Source organism: Eptesicus fuscus, chromosome 17 (assembly GCF_027574615.1).
Source record: "Eptesicus fuscus isolate TK198812 chromosome 17, DD_ASM_mEF_20220401, whole genome shotgun sequence".
NCBI classification, from domain to species: domain Eukaryota; kingdom Metazoa; phylum Chordata; class Mammalia; order Chiroptera; family Vespertilionidae; genus Eptesicus; species Eptesicus fuscus.
Window position 1 is genome coordinate 2,882,488 of NC_072489.1, and position 19,450 is coordinate 2,901,937.

At 41.0% G+C, this 19,450-nt stretch overlaps 1 protein-coding gene across 8 annotated transcripts in view; it reads left to right on the forward strand.

The window, feature by feature from the left end:
- The window catches only part of SHLD2 (shieldin complex subunit 2), a 74,342-nt gene that overhangs the window by 31,638 nt on the left and 23,254 nt on the right, over positions 1-19,450 (forward strand). For 3 of the 8 annotated variants that reach the window (XM_008149072.3, XM_054728862.1, XM_054728865.1), the window contains one exon: positions 7,768-7,974. The exons of 3 other annotated variants lie outside the window; for them this stretch is intronic. In XM_008149072.3, coding sequence (XP_008147294.2) covers positions 7,768-7,974 — 207 coding nt within the window. Of the gene's footprint in view, positions 1-7,767; positions 7,975-11,837; positions 11,841-12,282; positions 12,289-19,450 lie in introns of all 8 variants that reach the window. 2 more of the 8 variants (XM_054728861.1, XM_054728863.1) reach the window with 2 other exon arrangements.

The following is a 19,450-nucleotide window of genomic DNA, read 5'->3' on the forward strand; positions in this document are numbered from 1 at the left end:
CTCTACTCGTGCTTTCAATAATTTTTCTAATTGCTGCTCTCATTGGGTGTTTTTTTTCTACTCTTTCTTCTAGTTCATTTATTTGGTCCTCAATTTCTTCTAGTCTACTGTTGTTCCCCTACCAGGGTATTCTTTATTTCAGCTATGTCATTCTTCATTCCTGATTGATTCTTATTCATTGTTTCAACCTCTTTTTTCATGCTGGTATAGTTTTCATTAAGTTCCTTAGCACCCTTATAACCATTACTTTGAATTCTTTAGCTGACAGATTGCTTGCCTCCATTTCATTTAGTTACTTTTCTGGCGATTCCTCCTTTTCTTTAACTTGGGGGCTGTGTCTTTGTCTTCCCATTTTAGCAGTTGGGGTTGGGGTGTCATGCTTCCAGAGGTGACTAGTTGTGCTGGGTTGCAGTGGTGGGTCCAGTCTTCTGGTGGCACCAGGTTAGGCATACCCTGTCACTGTGGCAGGTTTGTGCGTCTAGAGGCATCAGGTCATGTCTACTGGGCAGTGTCAGGTGGTAGGGCTGTTTGTCCAAGGGTGCTGGATCAGGCACACTCGGTCCTGGTGCCAGGTCTGTGCATCTGGGGGAGTTGGGTCATGGTGGCAGCGCCAGGCACACCACGTCAGGGCAATGGGGCCAGCTGTCCAAGAGCACTGGGTTGGGTGTGCTGGTTCAGGGTGGCAGTTCCCTGTGTCCAGGCAGGCCACGTGTCAAGGTGGTGGAGCAGGCTGGGCACTGGTCTACTGATGTGTGTGTGGTATAGCCGGGTACCCTGCGTGCCAATATGGTGGGGCAGGCCCCCTGCACTGCCTGTCAAGGCAGCAAACCGGTCCTCTGAGGCCCTCAGTTCAGATGCATGGAGTTGCTGTCTGGTTTGTGTGTCCTGGGTCATGGTGACATGTGCATCTGGGGGAGTTGGGTCATGGTGTTCGGGTCCCAGCAGTGGGGCTACGCACATCCGTCTGTGGGCTAGGGGCACTGGGACAGGGCTGCTCCCCGCATTCTCCTCCTAGGGAGGACCCTGTAGCTCTTTCAAAATGGTGGGTTCTCTTCTGTCAAGTGAAGGGAATCGACAGGCCAAGAATCTCCTATGCCAGGAGCTCCGGAACCACCCTGAACTCCCACTCCTACAGACAGATGCTCTCCCACACTCACATGCATGTACACTTTCCCTTGCACACACACTCACCCAATCACACTCTCATCTTCACTCCAGTTCTGCCACTGCCATGTTGGTCCATAACCATGATTTTAAGTTTTGATATCCATCTCAATACCTCAAGTTACTTTAAAAAATGGGACAATACCTATTTCGAAGGGTCATTTAAGTAAGTGATTAATACTTCCAGCATTCTGTCTATTTATTTATAATTTCTTGAAGCATTTTCCATCAAATTTTCTTTATATTGGGCACTGGTTTTACTTGTTCCCAAGGATTAAAAACAACTAAAATTTAGGTGGTATAATTAGAAAGGATAATATTGAATCACTGTTGATTCAGTCATTTTGAATACTGGAGATAACAGAGTTCATGTTTTGGGGAAGAATAATAAGAAATTCCAAGTTTGTTGGTGATGAACTCCTTTAACTTTTTCTTGTCTGGGAAGCTCTTTATATGTCCTTTGATTCTAAATTATAGCTTTGCTGGTTACAATAATCTTGGTTGTAGCGCCTTGCTTTTCAGCACTTTTTATATTTCATGCCAATCCCTTCTGGCATGCAAAGTTTCTGTTGAGAAATCAGTTGACAGTCTTATGGGACCTCCCTTGTAGGTAACTAACTGCTTTTCTCTTGCTGCTTTTAAAATTCTCTATTTGTCTTTGACCTTTGGCATTTTAATTATGATGTGTATCTTGGTGTAAACATCTTTGGGTTTATTTTGTTTGGGACTCTGTGCTTTCTGGACTTGTATGTTTCTTTCCTTCACCAAGTTAGGGAAATTTTCTGTCATTATTTTTTCAAATAAGTTTTCAATTTCGTGCTCTCTCTTTTCTTCTGGCACCCCCATGATGTATATGTTGGTATGCTTGAAGTTGTCCCAGAAGCTCCTTACACTATCTTCATTTTTTTTGTTTTGTTATTATTTTCTTTTTGCTCTTCTGATGGGGTGTTTGTGCTTCCTTACATGCCAAATCACTGATTTCTCAGCTTTATATACTCAGCTGTTGATTCCTGGGAAATTACTCTTAATTTCAATTAGTGTATCCTTCATTTCTGACTGGTTGTTTTTTATGGTTTCCCTGTCCATTTTTATGCCTTTGAAGTTATATCTAAGTTCAACCATTCTTTCCCTAAGTTCCTTGAGCATCCTTATAACCATTGTTTTGAACTCTGCATCTAGTAGATTCCTTATCAGCATTTTATTTAATTACTAGAGGCACAATGCACGAAATTCGTGCAAGAGTAGGCCTTCCTTCCCCTGGGTGCTGGCACCGGCTTCCCTCTGGCACCCAGGACCTGAGCTTCCTTCCGGCTGCCAGCAGGCACCCGGGATCCAGGCTTCCCTCACAGCCCTGGCTTCATCTGGAAGATTGTCTGGAAGGATGTCCTGTCTAATTAGCATATTATGCTCTTATTATTATAGATTTTTGTGGAGTTTTGTTCTTTCATTTGGAATATGTTTCTTTATCTCCTCATTTGGCAGCCTCCCTGTGTTTGTTTCTGTGTATCAGGTAGAGCTGCTGTGTCTCCTGGGCTTGGTAAATGGGCCTAATGTAGTAGGTGTTCTGTAGGGTCCAGTGGCACAGCCTCCCCAATCACCAAGTTGGGCACTCCAGATGCACTCCCCTTTTGGGCTGTGAACACCCTCCTGTGGTAGTTGAGCCTTGATTGCTGTTGGCATGGCAATGGGAGGGATTTACCTCCTGGCCAACTGGCTGCAAGCACTGGCTGCTACCTTGTGGAGGATCAGCTGTGCAAGGGCACACCCTATAGAGCAGGACTTTGGTGCCTGTTGAGTCCCTTCCTTGAGTGTGTCGCTTGTGGAGGTGGTTGCATGGTGCTTCAACATGGTCTGAAGCGTGTGCAGGCTCTGAGGCCTCCCAGGAGGTGCAGGCCAAGGTCAGTTGACACCTATTTTCTGCCTGCAGCTACCTGGCATGACCTGCATATGGCTGCCACTTGTGCTGAGCTTGGAGTTGCCCAGGAGAGGGCAAGCTGTGAACCAAGTCTGGCTGCTGCTAGTGCTAAGCTGGGGCCACTTAGTGAGAGGTATAGAGCATGCCAACGCCAGATGCTGCTTATATGAGAGATTTTAGGAAAGTCTGAAGCCTGAGACAAGACAAGCCATTTTTATAGAAAGGCACTGGAACCATCTTGGCTGGACCTGGAAGTTGGGTGGGGTGTGGCCTGAGGGAATCACCAGGATGTGACAAACAGTATCAGCCAGGTTGATGGAGACTCAGATATAGTGCCCACCTGCCAGCTCTGTGGGGGGGAGGTCTCATCAAAGGAACAATGGTCCCTGCCAGCACTTCTGTCTGGGAGAAATCTGCCTCCTGCCCCCTGAGCTCTTGCCCTGATGCCAGACAATTCAGTTCCTCCCCACATGTCTCCGATGCCCTTTGCACTGCTTACCCAGTGCTGGAGCTCAGAGAGAGTGACCCTGAGTAAGTTCATGTGCGGGCCCTTTAAGATGAACCGCCTAGGTCTAGGACTTTAGCCACTTCTGTCTCACTGAGCCTCAATCCCTGCTGGTTTTCACAGCCAGAAGTTGTGGGGACTTTTTTCCTGGCACTGGAACGTTGGCTGAGGCCCCTGGTGTGGGGCTGGGACTCTTCACTTTTCAGCGGGACCTCTGCAGCTGGAACATCCCTCCAGATTTTTATCCTCCACTTGTGGGTGTGGGACTCTCTCTTTCTGCGTCTCCACCTCTCCTACCAGGGTTGATGTGGCTTCTTTATGTCCTACTTGTATCACTTCCATTCAGCCAGATTTTAGGTGGTTGTGAATGATGGTTCTGTTGTTTAGTTATAATTTTGATATGATTGTGAGAGAAGATGAGTACCACCTTACCTACTCCACCATCTTGATCAGAAGTCTGATTCTGGCTCCCCCAGTTATACCCTTAATTCATGATTCAAATATAGAAATGTATCACAAATTGTCTCAATACCACACTCCCTCAGACTTACTAGCCTAACCTGCATATGACTCCTTTCTGTTACTTGAGCATGCCAATCCTTTTCCTGCCTCAGTAAATTGAGTTTTCATGTTTCCTCTGCCTAGAATGCTTTTTCCTGTATCTCTCCTTCATGTGTGACTCCTCTCAGCTCCAACTTCACCTCCTGAGGGAAGCCTCCCACATGTGTATTCAGATCACTCTTTGTATTCATTTGTGCCACTTAACACAATTGGGGTTATCTTGATTATTGGCTGGCTTAATAATGAACTCATTTTCTCAGTAGACTGTAAGTTCTATGAATAGCTTATTCAGCATTGTGTCATCATTACACAGCACTATGCCTGCCCTAGTAAATATTTTATTTGTGGATGAATGAATGAATGAAGAGTAAAATACAGATCAGGCAACCTTTCAAAATTCCCACTATCTTTATGGAAGAAGGGACTCAAGTTGGAGGAGGAAATAACTTCACTTGTTTCAAGTAATAGAAAAAAATTGTAAAAGTTAAAAATGCATGCACACGAGGTTTTGCAATACATGGCATGCATTAAGAGTTATATTTAAACTTGGGCACTGAGGGCTGTAGTTAGAACTAGAACTCTACTCTGGTTAACTTAATCGAGGGAGTTATATTTGAAATATGGAGTATCTCATAACACATAAGGCAAGAAGGCTTATGGGTTTCCCAGGGACTTGGAACTAGGAGCTGAAAGCTTTGTGGGTCCAGGCCGCTTCTCCATATAACTGCTTCAGTGCTAATTTTCTCTGCTTCTCAACCAGGTGAAAAGTAGGTGATTATCTGGAGCTCCTAATTTTACTTTTATTTTTAAGAGATAAGCCTCATTTCCAAATTTCCAGCAAAGAGAATCTGATTGGCCAGATGGAATCTGATTCCATCAACTGTGGCCTAGAGGACTGGGTTGAAACGAACCAATAGGAATGCCTAAGCATATTTTAGAGGGTGTGGGAACAGTTGGGGTAATTTGTGTTCACTAGCAAACACATGTATGTGCACTAGCCTGGAGAGAGGAAAAGGTAATTAGTTTTAAAAGTAGATTATAGCCCGGCCAGTGTTGCTCAGTGGTTGAGCATCAACCCATGAAACAAGAGGTTCCCAGCTCGATTCCTGGTCAGGGCACATGCCCGGGTTGCCTGCTCAGTCTCCTGTAAGGGGCCTGCAGGAGGCAACTGAATGCTCTCTCTCTCATCGATGTTTCTATCTCTCTATTCCTCTCCTTTCCTCTCTCTAAAATCAATAAAAACCTATTTTTTTTAAAAAAAGTAGATTATAAAACTTCCTGTGGCATAGGACCCTATTTTAATAAAAGTGGATATATAGGCATGTATTTACACTTAAAAGTCTGGAAATAATAGATACTAATATGCTCACAGTGGCTATCTCTATATGGTAATATTATTTTTTATTTATACCTTTAGTTTTAATGTTATGTGTTTGTGAAATCTGCTTTTACTTTTTCAACCTTTTAGTATGGAAAAGTTCAAACACTTACAGAGTACCATTATCCAGCTTATTAAACTATGGTCAATCTTATTTCATCTATTAATTCCATTTTCTTTTACTGTCTAAATATTTTACAATAAAATTTTATCTTATAATTAAAAAATAAAAACAAACTTTTATCTTTGTAGGTAATGTTTGGAATATCTAGCTAAAATTTTGAAGAAAAAATAAAATAAAATTTATAATTTACATTTATGCCAAAATAAGTCACAGATGCATTAGAGATTCAAACATGTTTTTTTATTTTTTTTATTTTTTTTATTTTTTCAAACATGTTTTTAAAAAGAAACAATGAGTAGTAGAGAAAATATAAGCAGACTTATTTGGAATCCAAAGTTAGTAGGCTAAATAAAATGCAACAACATTAACTACTATACTATATATAGAAATCATAATATACAACTTAAACGTGAAAAACCAGAAAAAAAGGTTTCATTTTGTTAGAATATAATGCAATAAGCAAAAGACAAATATATTTAAAGGATAAATGGACAAAAGATATATGAACAGGCAAGTCCCCCAAAAAGAAATGGCCAATATATATAAGAAAAAAGTAATTGAAGACACACAAATAAAATAACAGATTATTTTTCTCCTAAGAAATTAATAGAGAAGATATGGGGAGGCAATGACTCTCATAAACTCTTGGAAATGTAAATTGGAAAAACCTTTCTTTCTTTCTTTTTTAAAAAATATATTTTATTGATTTTTTACAGAGAGGAAGAGAGAGGGATAGAGAGTTAGAAACATCAATGAGAGAGAAACATCGATCAGCTGCCTCCTGCACATCCCCTACTGGGGATGTGCCCGCAACCAAGGTACATGCCCTTGACCGGAATCGAACCTGGGACCCTTGAGTCCACGGGCCGACGCTCTATCCACTGAGCCAAACTGGTTTTGGCAAAACCTTTCTTGAGAACAGTTGACAATCCATACAAAATCCTTAGAATTTGGAATGCCTTTGACCTAAAAATTACACTTACAGAAATACATCATGGCTATGCATAAAGATGTAGCTAAAAATGTATTTATCATGGTACTATTTATAATAGTGAAAAGTAAAACACAATCAACATGCCCCCAATAAACTTTAAGATTTTGGTCTATCTGTGCAATGGCATGTTATGCAGGTTTTAAAATTATGTGGAATAACACTTAATGACATGTAAAAATATATTTGACATATTAAGTAAAAACGAAATAGATTGATAACAAATGTTAACTTTATTTGGGTGTGTTGAGATTATGGCTGCTATTTTTTTATTTACTTAGCTTGTCTATTTTGTCAAGATAAGAGAGCTAGTTTAAAAATAGTAATTGGTTTAAAACAGCAACTTGGAAAATATATGCTTCAATTCTTTTCTTCTTTTTTTGCTTTAGTTTTTTCTAACGATGCAACATTATACAGATATACTGACTTGTTTTAAAATTCTCTGACAAAAAAACACGCTGTTAAATAATAAAAGCTAAGGAAGTAGGTGGGGGCATGTGAATTAGATGTTGACCTGAAGTAAGTGGTAAACTAAAAAGACAGCTGTTATTATTGAAAACTTAGTGCAAAGAGACCTCTTTTTGTTTTATTATAGTTTTAAAGTTGAATGTATTAATACAGTATATGCTTATTTGGCAATAATGTTTGTGCTACTATGGTTTTAAGAATTAGAATTATTACTGAGGGAATTAAAAATAGGTACAACTGTACCTAAATTCTTTTTTTTTTTTTTTGTTCTGGAAAAATTAGCTATATAAGAAAACTAAGGTACTGAAAATCAATGGGAGATGTTGATTATGGCAGACATGTGTTCATTTCTATGTTCTTATCATTAAAAAAATCTTTGTAGGTATCAAAATGAAAATTTGCTGCTCTGAAAAGCAGTTGGTTATAATAAATTGTGACTGTTTAGGAGACGAAGAAGTCATAGAAAAAAATTTTATTAAAATTATCTCTAGCATCCTTATCTTATTGCCTTAAAACATCCATGTTTTATCTCTTATACCCAAATTCCTTAGTGTGATAAGAGTTGTATTTAACTGATTAAATCTGGTCAATCTGTTTAATCTGAGTTTGATCCTAGATTATTTCCTTTTGATAACTTTTTGTTTTTATTTGTTTGTTTAAGATTATATTTGGGAATTTAAATACCTTTTCGTTCAGCGCAATTACATCCTAGAGAACCTAGAACTGCACACAACACCGTGGTCATCCTGTGAGTGCCTGTTTGATGATGATGTAAGGGTTATTACATTTAAAACAAAATTTCAAAAATGCATGTCCTCTTTTGTGAAGATGTCAGATTTAGCAACACACCTGGAGGAAAAGTGTTCAGGTAAGATCTTTACATACATAAGATATTGCTAATTTTAATGCAAGCAAAGAATCTACCATTTTTTTGGGGGAAAATATAGTTAAATATAAGAGTGAAATATAGGCCTTTATAAATATCTGAACCAGATATTGGCATCTTAGCTTTTTGCCTATAATCTTTGAGGTTAATTTGTAACTTAGGGATCACTTAAAATTTTCTGTGTATAGTTACTAAGCAGGGGACAAATTCATCATTTAATTCAACCTGCTTTTTAACACTAGAGATTAGTTTGAATTTTCTATGATTTGATATACTGTACATGGAATCATACAGTATATACATTGTTTTATTTGGCATCTTTAACTTAGCCAATTATTTTGAAATGTATTTGTGCTGTTGTGCAAATCAGTAATTTATTCCTTTGTATTTTATTGCATGAATATATTATGATTTTTGTTCATCTGTTGATGGACATTTGAGTTATTTTTAGTTCTTGGCTGTTATAAATAAAGCCTCCATAAACATCCTATCTAATAATAGACAAATATGCAAATTGACAATACCTCCGACACACCCATAAGCCATGCCCACCATCCAATCAGAGCGAGTATGTAAATTAACCCAAACCAAGATGGCTACAGCCACAGAGAATAAGGTTTCCTAGGTAACAGAGGAAGCCAAGCTTTCTGCCAGGCGTTGCAGGCCTAAGCCTCCACTCAGGCTACAAAGTTTCAATTATAGAAGGTAAACAAATTCAAACAAATGGCGGCAGAATGGAGCTTGAGAGAGCAGGCCAGGGTTGCCGCTGGCAACAGGGGAAGCAAAGCTTTCCACACACCCTGGCCGGGCCCACCCGCTTAAGGCAACAAAGTTTCAATTATAACCCCAACACAAATGGCTGCGGGCCTTGGAGGGAGCCCCAGGCTTGGCTCTGCTCCAGGCTACAAAGTTTCAATTGTAGAAGGAAAATAAATTCCAGATACCAGGGCCTCTGCTTGTGTTGCCAGGGTGCATGACCGGCCTGAAAACCACCACAGGCCCCTTGCTCAGGCCGCCCCACACCCCAAGGGAACCCCACCCTGATCAGGGACACCCTTCAGGGCAAACCAGCTGGCCCCCACCCCTGTACCAGGCCTCTATCCTATCTAATAAAAGAGTACTATGCAGATTGATCATCACTGCAACACACAATATAGCTGCCCCCATGTGGACACAAGATGGCCACCACAAGATGGCCAGCAGGAGAGGGCAGTTGGGAGGCACCCGGCCTGCAAGGGAGGGCAATTGGAGGTGATCAACCCTGCAGGAGAGGGCAGTTAGGGGTAACCAGGCCGGCAGAGGAGGGAAGTTGGGGGCAAACAGGCTGGCAGCAGAGTGGTTAGGGGGTGATCAGGCTGGCAGGCAGAAGCGGTTAGGGGCAATCAGGAAGGCAGGCAGGCAAGCAGTTGGGAGCCAGCAGTCCTGGATTGTGAGAGGGATGTCCAACTGCCCGTTTAGGGATCGGGCCTAAACGGGCAGTCGGACATCCCTTGAGGGGTCCCAGATTGGAGAGGGTACAGGCTGGGCTGAGGGACCACCCCCCCCCCTGCACGAATTTCGTGCACCGGGCCTCTAGTTCATGTATAAGGCATTATATGGACATAGTCTTTCTTTTCTCTTATGAGTAAATACCTAGGAGTTGAATAGCTAGATTTTATGGTATATGTTTAACTTTTTAAAAAATTGCCTTACTGTTTTGAAAGTGGTTAAACCATCTGTATTGGTATTATCTGATATTGCTAATTTGTGTCTTCTTGATTTTCCTTTCTCATCAGTTTGGCTAGAGGTTTATCAATTTTATTGATTTTCTCAAATTGATTTTTTTATCATTTTTCTGTTTTCTATTTCATTGATTTCTGGTCTGATCTTTACTATTTCCTTTTTTTTGCTTTCATAGATTTCACTTTTTCTCATTTATTAAGTGTAAATTGAGTTAATTGATATGAGACTTTTCCTTTTTTCCGGTGTAGGTGTGCGGTGCCATTAGTTTCCCTCTAAGTACAGCTTCTGAGTTCTTTATCCAGTGCCCTGTGGATGATGAGATTTTCCACTCTAGCTAGTGGGAAAATGCATTTTCCCCAGCTTTGTCCAAGACTCAGGGATTGTTCCTAACATCCTCTCTTATGGTTCTTTCCTTGGCCTCTGGTCACATGTACGGTAAATACTCAGTTCAGTCCTTCTAGGGGACCTTCTGTAGTACTCTAGAACTCTCTCTTTTTGTAGCTCTCATCTGTCTAGTACCCTGTCCCAAGAACTCTAGCTGTATTAGCCATCCAGACTCAGAGTTCCGTCTCCTTTCAACTCCAGGAAACCATCAGGCTCTGTCTGAGTTCCCCTTACCTGCACCACAACCAGGAAACTCTTTTGTCTGTAAACTGGAGCAGTCACTGGGCACACTTCTTCTGCTTCTCATCTCTTAAGGACCACTGTCCTTTGCTGCTTGATATCCAAGGTCTTGAGAATTGTTGTTTCATACATTTTGTTTGGTTTTTAGTTGTTTAAAGTGTCCAAACTATTTTTATACACAATACTTCTGACACCAAATGTATGGATTTTATTTTTCCATACCAACAACCAGTTCTCCAACTCTCTGGACACCAAATGGATGTCCTACAATTCAATTATGACACTACCTACCTGGAATTAGTGTCAGACTCCACAGTTTTAAGAGCTCATCTCTGCAAGATTGTACTCTCTTCAGATGCCATTTGCAAGTAGTAGGTAACCTCTGTGTTATATCCTGGATATATTCTGACTTGGCTAGGTTACTGGACCTTGAATGCCATGTTCTTGAATATTAATGTCATAGAAATGAGCACTGAACTCAGTACAAGATCAAGCAGACAGAGTTTATTGAAAAGAGCTTATGTATAAGAGAGTTCACCAGAAGAGAGAAGTCGATCTCCCAGAGGGTTTCTTGTGGATGGCTTATATAGGGGTTGTGGGGTAGGTGTAGGGCTTGGAAATGAGAATGAGGTCAGTTGTCCCACGATCGTCATTGGTAGCGGCTGATCCCAGGTGGTCAAAAGGTGTTTTTCATAGTCAGTGGACCATTCTAAGGGCCTGTGAAATAATGTTTGTGCAGACATTATAGTTACCATTTAATTGACAAAAACTATTTTACAGAGTATGATGTTAAGAAAGGATGTTATCAGAAACCAAGATGTTGGCATAGGTAAACACCTGAACCTGCTGCCTCGCACAACCACTTCAAAACTACAACTAAAAGACAAAACAGACATCATCCAGAACCACAGGAAGGCTGGCTGTGGTTCTGGATGATGAACCAGAAGGAAAGAGAAAAGCACACTGAGACTCAGAGGAGCTGTGGAAGTGCAGAAGTACAGAGGTGTGTGCACGTAGAGGGCTGGCAACTGAGTTTGCGGCTGTCTTTTTCAAGCGGGAGGGAGATAAAAGCTCCCAACTGCTCTGAACTCCAGTTCCGGGCGAGACTCTGGGGACCCAGACTCATATGGGGAGAAACTGGACTGTCTGGCAGCAGGTGAAACTCAAGGGAGGCTTTCTCTCAGAGGTGCTTGCGCGATTACCGATGGACATTGAGACCTGGGGGCCCTCTTAGGGCAGGGCTGATGGGAAGCCAGTGCTGTCTGCTCTGCCCTGAGATTCCGCCCCATCCAAGCTGTGTGCAGAGGCTTTTGCATATGAATGGCCTGGTCCTTTGAATTCTAAACTTACCTAACAAACTGCAGCTGAGTCAGTGAGACCCAGAACATCCAAAAGAAGGCCCAAGGCACCATAGCAGCTTGCATTGCTTCACAGCTGTGCCTCATCTGGGCACCTCCAAAACCCAAACAAAGAAGAGGAATCTGCAAATCTCTCCGTAGCTTGTGCTGGGTGGCCTCAGGCATAGGCTAATTTAGCACCTCCTTGGAGATCCAAGAGCCAGTGTACCCAGGGATCAGAGTAGGACCATCCAGATTACAACTCCTCAGATCCATAAGGGATACTCTCAGGGGGCAGACTCAATGAGCACCAAAGCCCCACTGAAGCAAGGCTTGCCTCATAAGAGTGTCTCCAGCACAGAAGTTCTCCCAGCGTAGACATAGCTGATCCTCACAGCGAATTGGCCTGGAGGTCAATTCCTCCCAGTGATACCAACAACAATCAAGGCTTAACTACAACAAGACTGTGCACACAGCACACAAAGGGGTGCACCAAGAGAGTCCACCTCAGGTAACTGGGGAGGCTGAGCCACTGGGCCCTATAGGACACCTAGCACACAAAGCCACTCTATCAACACAGGGAAGCAGCCAAAATGCGGAGACAAAGAAACAGGTCACAAATGAAAGAAATGGAGGAAAGCAAACTACTGGATATAGAGTTCAAAACCACGGTTATAAGGTTTTTCAAGAATTTTTCTAGAAAAGGCCGATAAATTTAGTGAGACCTTCGAGGACATGAAAAAGGACCAACTAGAAATTAAGCAGACACTGACTGAAATAAAGAATAATATACAGAGATCCAACAGCAGACTAGAGGATCCCAAGAATCAAGTCAAAGATTTGAAATACAAAGAAGCAAAAAACACCTAACCGAAAAAGCAAAAAGAAAGAAGAATCCAAAAATATGAAGATAGTGTAAGGAGCCTCTAGGACAGCTTCAAGCGTACCAACATCCGAATTATGGGGGTGCCAGAAGAAGAGAGAGAGCAAGATATTGAAAACCTATTTGAAGAAATAATGACAGAAAACTTCCCCCACCTGATGAAAGAAATAGACTTACAAGTCCAGGTAATGCAGAGAACCCCAAACAAAAGGAATCCAAAGAGGACCACACCAAGACACATCATAATTAAAATGCCAAGAGCAAAAGACAAAGAGAGACTCTTAAAAGCAGCAAGAGAAAAACAGTTAGTTACCTACAAGGGAGTACCCATACGATTATCAGCTGATTTCTCAACAGAAACTATGCAGGCCAGATGGGAGTGGCAAGAAATATTCAGTGATGAATAGCAAGAACCTACAACCAAGATTACTCTACCCAGCAAAGCTATTATTCAGAATTGAAGGTCAGATAAAGAGCTTCACAGATAAGAAAAAGCTAAAGGAGTTCATCACCACCAAACCAGTATTATATGAAATGCTGAAAGGTATTCTTTAAGAAGAGGAAGAAGAAGAAAAAGGTAAAGATAAAAATTATGAACAACAAATACATATCTATCAACAAGTGAATCTAAAAGTCAAGTGAATAAAAAATCTGATGAACAAAATAAACTGGTGAATATAATAGAATCAGGGGCATAGAAAGGGAGTGGACTTACAATTCTCTGGGGAAAGGGGTGTGGGGAGTGCGGGAAGAGACTGGACAAAAATTCTACACCTATGGATGAGAACAGTGGCGGGAGGGCGTAAGGGCAGAGGGTGGGGTGGGAACTGGGTGGAGGGGAGCTATGGGGGGCAAAAAGAGGAACAACTGTAATAATCTGAACAATAAAGATTTATTTTTAAAAAACTGAAAAAAGAAAAGAAAAGAAAGGATATTATCATCTTACATTCTTTCCTTTAAGGATGTGGTTAGGTTCATTTCAACTACAGAGTTTTACTAAAAGTAAGCAGTGATAGTCAGGCCTCTAAGATGGATTTCTTCAGTCAAGATGTCCAGGTGTTACCCATATACTGACTCAGCTATAAAGTTGGGAGTTTCCACAACCCACCCTCCTTTCAGATTCAGTAATTTGCTAGAACTAATTCTATAACTCAGGAACGCTGTTTCTTTACATTTACTGGTTTATTATAAAATGGAAGATGTGCATAAGGCAAGGTGTGATTGAATGGACATAGAGCTTCTATGTCCTCTTCAAGTGCACCACTCTCCCAGCACCTCTGTGTATTCACAAACCCAGAAGCTCCCCGAACCCTGTTATTTTAGTTTTTTTTAAGTTTGATAAATCTTTATCGTTCAGATTATTACAGTTGTTCCTCTCCCCCCACCCTTCCCCCATAGCTTCCCTCCACCCGGTTCCCACCCCACCCTCTGCCCTTACCCCCCCCCCCCGCCCCAGTCCTCATCCATAGGTGTAGAATTTTTGTCCAGTCTCTTCCCGCACCCATCACACCCCCTTCCCCCCGAGAATTGTCAGTCCACTCCATTTCTATGCCCCTGATTCTATTATATTCACCAGTTTATTTTGTTCATCAGATTTTTTTTAAATATATTTTTTAAATATATTTTATTGATTTTATTACAGTGAGGAAGAGAGAGGGATAGAAAGTTAGAAACATCGATGAGAGAGAAACATCGACCAGCTGCCTCTTGCACACCCCTACTGGGGATGTGCCCGCAACCAAGGTACATGCCCTTGACCGGAATCGAACCTGGGACCTTTCAGTCCATAGGCCGAAGCTCTATCCACTGAGCGAAACCGGTTTCGGCTATCAGATTTTTTAGTCACTTGATTTTTAGATTCACTTGTTGATAGATATGTATTTGTTGTTCATAATTTTTATCTTTACCTTTTTCTTCTTCTTCCTCTTCTTAAAGAATACCTTTCAGCATTTCATATAATACTGGTTTGGCAGTGATGAACTCCTTTAGCTTTTTCTTATCTGTGAAGCTCTTTATCTGACCTTCAATTCTGAATAATAGCTTTGCTGGGTAGAGTAATCTTGGTTGTAGGTTCTTGCTATTCATCACTGAATATTTCTTGCCACTCCCATCTGGCCTGCATAGTTTCTGTTGAGAAATCAGCTGACAATCGTATGGGTACTCCCTTGTAGGTAACTAACTGTTTTTCTCTTGCTGCTTTTAAGAGTCTCTCTTTGTCTTTGCTCTTGGCATTTTAATTATGATGTGTCTTGGTGTGGTCCTCTTTGGATTCCTTTTGTTTGGGGTTCTCTGCATTACCTGGACTTGTAAGTCTATTTCTTTCATCAGGTGGGGGAAGTTTTCTGTCATTATTTCTTCAAATAGGTTTTCAATATCTTGCTCTCTCTCTTCTTCTGGCACCCCCATAATTCGGATGTTGGTACGCTTGAAGTTGTCCCAGAGGCTCCTTACACTATCTTCATATTTTTGGATTCTTCTTTCTTTTTGCTTTTTCGGTTAGGTGTTTTTTGCTTCTTTGTATTTCAAATCTTTGACTTGATTCTTGGGATCCTCTAGTCTGCTGTTGGATCTCTGTATATTATTCTTTATTTCAGTCAGTGTCTGCTTAATTTCTAGTTGGTCCTTTTTCATGTCCTCGAAGGTCTCACTAAATTTATCGGCCTTTTCTAGAAAATTCTTGAAAAACCTTATAACCGTGGTTTTGAACTCTATATCCAGTAGTTTTCTTTCCTCCATTTATTTCATTTGTGACTTGTTTCTTTGTCTCCGCATTTTGGCTGCTTCCCTGTGATGATAGAGTGGCTTTGTGTGCTAGGTGTCCTATAGGTCCCCAGTGGCTCAGCCTCCCCAGTTACCTGAGGTGGACTCTCTTGGTGCACCCCTTTGTGGGCTGTGTGCACAATCTTGTTGTAGTTAAGCCTTGATTGTTGTTGGTATCCCTGGGAGGAATTGACCTCCAGGCCAATTGGCTGTGAGAATCAGTTGTTTCTACGATGGGAGAACTTCTGTGCTGGAGACACCCTTATGGGGCAAGACTTGCTTAAGTGGGGCTTTGGTGCTCATTGAGTCTGCCCCCTGAGTGTGTCTCTTATGGATCTGAGGAGTTGTAATCTGGATGGTCCCACTCTGACCACTAGGTGCATTGGCTCTTGGATCTCCAAGGAGGTGCAAATTTAGCCTCTGCCTGAGGCCACCCAGCACAAGCTACGGAGAGATCTGCAGATTCCTCTTCTTAGTTTGGGGTTTTGAGGTGCCCAGATGAGGCATCCAGGTTCTGGATGATGTCCGTTTTGTCTTTTAGTTGTAGTTGTGAAGCAATGCAAGCTGCTATGGAGCCTTGGGCCCTCTTTTGGAAGTTCTGGGGCTCTCTGACCCAGTTGCAGTTTGTTTGGTAATTTCAGATTGCAAAGGGCCAGGCCATTCATATGCAAAAGCCTCTAAGCACAAGCTGGGGTGGGGTTGTAAATTGGGTGGGGCAGGGTCTCAGGGAATCACCAGGGCGGAGCAAACAGCAGTGGTTGACCTGAGCCCTGCCTTAAGAGGCCCCCGGGGTCTCAGTCTCCCTCGGTAATCGCTGCAAGCACCTCTGAGCGAAAGCCGCCCTCGAGTTTCACCTGCTGCCAGACAGTCCAGTTTCTCCCCGAATGAGTCTGGGTCCCCAGAGTCTCGCCCGGAACTGGAGTTCAGAGCAGTTGGGAGCTTGTGTCTCCCTCCTGGTTGAGAAAGCCAGCCATGTCCTCAGTTGCCAGCCCTTTCCACGTGCGCGCCTCCCTACCTCCGCACTTTACTTCTGTACCTCCTCTGAGTCTCAATGTGCTTTTCTCTTTCCTTCTAGTTGTAGAATTTCCACTCAGCCAGCCTTCCTGTGGTTCTGGATGATGTCTGTTTTGTCTTTTAGTTGTAGTTTTGAAGTGGTTCTGCGAGGCAGCAGTTCAGGTGTTTATGTATGCCGTCATCTTATTTTCTCCAAGAACAAAGTTTTAGAAAGAAAAACATACACTACTAAGAAATAAAACTATAGGCCAATATCCCTAATGAACACAGATGATAATATCCACAACAAAATATTAGCAAATCATATCCAGCAATTTGTTAAAAAGCTCATACACCACAACCAAGTGGGATTTATTCCAGGGATGCAAGGCTGGTACAATATCTACAAATCAATAAACGTGAAACATTACATAAACAAATTGAAAGATAAAAATCACATGATCATATTAATAGATGCAGAAAAAGCATCTGACAAAATCCCGCACATTTTTTTGATAAAAATCTCAATAAAGTAGTAATAGAGGGATCATTCCGCAACATAATAGAGGCCATTTATGACAAACCTACAGCCAACATAATACTCAATGGACAAAAACTAAAACCATTTTCCTTAAGAACAGGAACAAGACAAGAATGTCCACTTTTACCACTCTCATTCAACATAGTACTGGAAGTCCTAGCCACAGTAATCAGACAAGAAGAAGAAATAAAAGGCATCAAAATTGTAAAGGAGAAAGTAAAACTGTCATTATTCACAGTTGACATGATATTGTACATATAATTAAAATTTAAAATAGACTCCACCAGGAAACTACTAGACTTAACAAATGAATTCGGCAATGTAGCAGGATACAATATCAACACCTAGAAATTGATGACATTTTCATACACCAATAATGAACTCTCAGAAAGAGAAACTTAAAAAGCAATCCCATTTACCATTGCAACAACAAAAAAAGATGCTTAGGAATAAAATTAACCAAGGAGGTAAAAGACCTGTACTTGGAAAACTATAGGACATTGAAAAAAGAAATAGAGGAAGATACAAACAAATGGAAGCATATACCATATTCATGGATTGGAAGAATAAACATCATTGAAATGTCTGTACTACCCAAAGCAATCTACAGATTCAATGCAATCCATATTAAAATACTAATGGCATACTTCATAGAGCTAGAACAAATACTCCAAAATTTATATGGAACCATAAAAGACCCTGAAAAAGCTGCAGCAATCTTGAGAAAGAAGAATGAAATTGGAGGAATCACAATACCTGATATCAAGTTATACTACAAAGCCATTATAACTAAAACAGCCTGTTACTGGCACAAGAACAGGCATATCGACCAATGGATCAGAACAGAGATCCCAGAAATTGACCCACACCATTATGATCAATTAATATTTGACAGAGGAGGCAAGAACATACAATGGTGTAAGGGCAGCCTCTTCAACAAATGGTGCTGGGAAAACTGGACAGACACATGTGAAAAAAAACAAAACAAAACTAGATTACCAACTTACATCGTACATAAGAATGGATAAGAGATTTAAATGTAATGTATGAAACCATAAAAAACATAGGCAGAAGAAAACATAGGCAGTAAAATCTCAGACATCTTTAGTAGCAATATGTTTGCAGATACATCTAGGGCAAAGGAAACTAAGGAGAAAATAAACAAATGGGACTATATCAAAATAAAAAGCTTCTGCACAGCAAAAGAAACCACCATCAAATTGAAACCGGAACACACTGAATGGGAGAACATATTTGCCAATGATACATCTGACAAGGGGTTAATGTCCAAAATATATAAAGTATTCATACAACTCAACAAAAGGAAGACAAACAATCCAATTAAAAAATGGGCAGAAGACCTGAATAGACATCTCTCCAAAGAGGACAAATGGCAAGAGGCACATGAAAAATGCTCAAAGTCGCTAATCATCAGAGAAATGCAAAATAAAACCAAATTATATGTTACCTCACACCTATTAGAATGGCTATCATCAAAAAAATCAACAAACAACAAGTGCTGGTGAAGATGTAGAGAAAAGCGAACACTAGTTCACTGCTGGTGAGAATGCAGATTGGTGCAGCCACTATGGAAAACAGTATGGAGTTTCCTCAAAAAATTAAAAATGGAACTTGACCTAGCAATCCCACTTCTGGGAATATATCCTAAAAACCCCAAAACACCAATCAGAAGGAATATATGCAACCCTATGTTACAATAGCTAAGATTTGGAAAAAGCCCAAGTGCCCATCAGTAGATGAATGTATAAAAAAGCTGTGGAACATTTATACCATGGAATACTAGGAAGCTATAAAAAAGAGGGATCTCTTACCCTTTGGGATGCATGGATGGACCTGGAAAATATTATGCTAAGTGAAATAAGCTAAACTGAGAAAGACACATATCACATGATCTCACTTATTTGTGGAATCTAATGAGCAAAATGAATTGGCCAACAAAATAAGACCCAAAGCAAGGCGGCATAGAACAGACTCACATACATTGATGTTGGGTTGGCGTGTGAGAAGAGATAAACCAAAGAAGTTATATACTTGTAGGCATAGCCTATGGACACGGGCAATAGGGTATTGAAGACCTGGTAGGGTGGGAAGAGGCTGGGAGGAGGGGAGAAGGGGAGGAAATGGAAGATATCTGTAATACTATCAACAATAAAAAATGTATTTAAAAATGAAAAAAAATTAAAATAAATAAAATAAAAAATCAACAAAATAAGTGGTCACAGCTCTGATGATCAATGGTACCAAGTATATAGATAACCTCACCGGTTTGGGAGACGAGGCTGGCAATTGGGAGTATTCTTATAAACCTCGGAGCTATGCTTGATACTGGAAAGCCAGGCAAAAACTTGGCACTATTACAATCAGCCCCTGGTAGGTTGTGTTCGGAGGCCTTTTAGCCATTTTCATTCTCTTTATGTTCAAGTATGAGGGCTGCATTTATAGTTTATATCATTGTTTATGTGTTTTTAAGACCGAAATGGAGAGAGCACATGGAAGTACAAGCAAGTTTTTCCTAACCTATTTCATAGTTAAATGAAAAGAAGGAGCACTGACCGGTGTGCCTCAGTGGATAGAGCA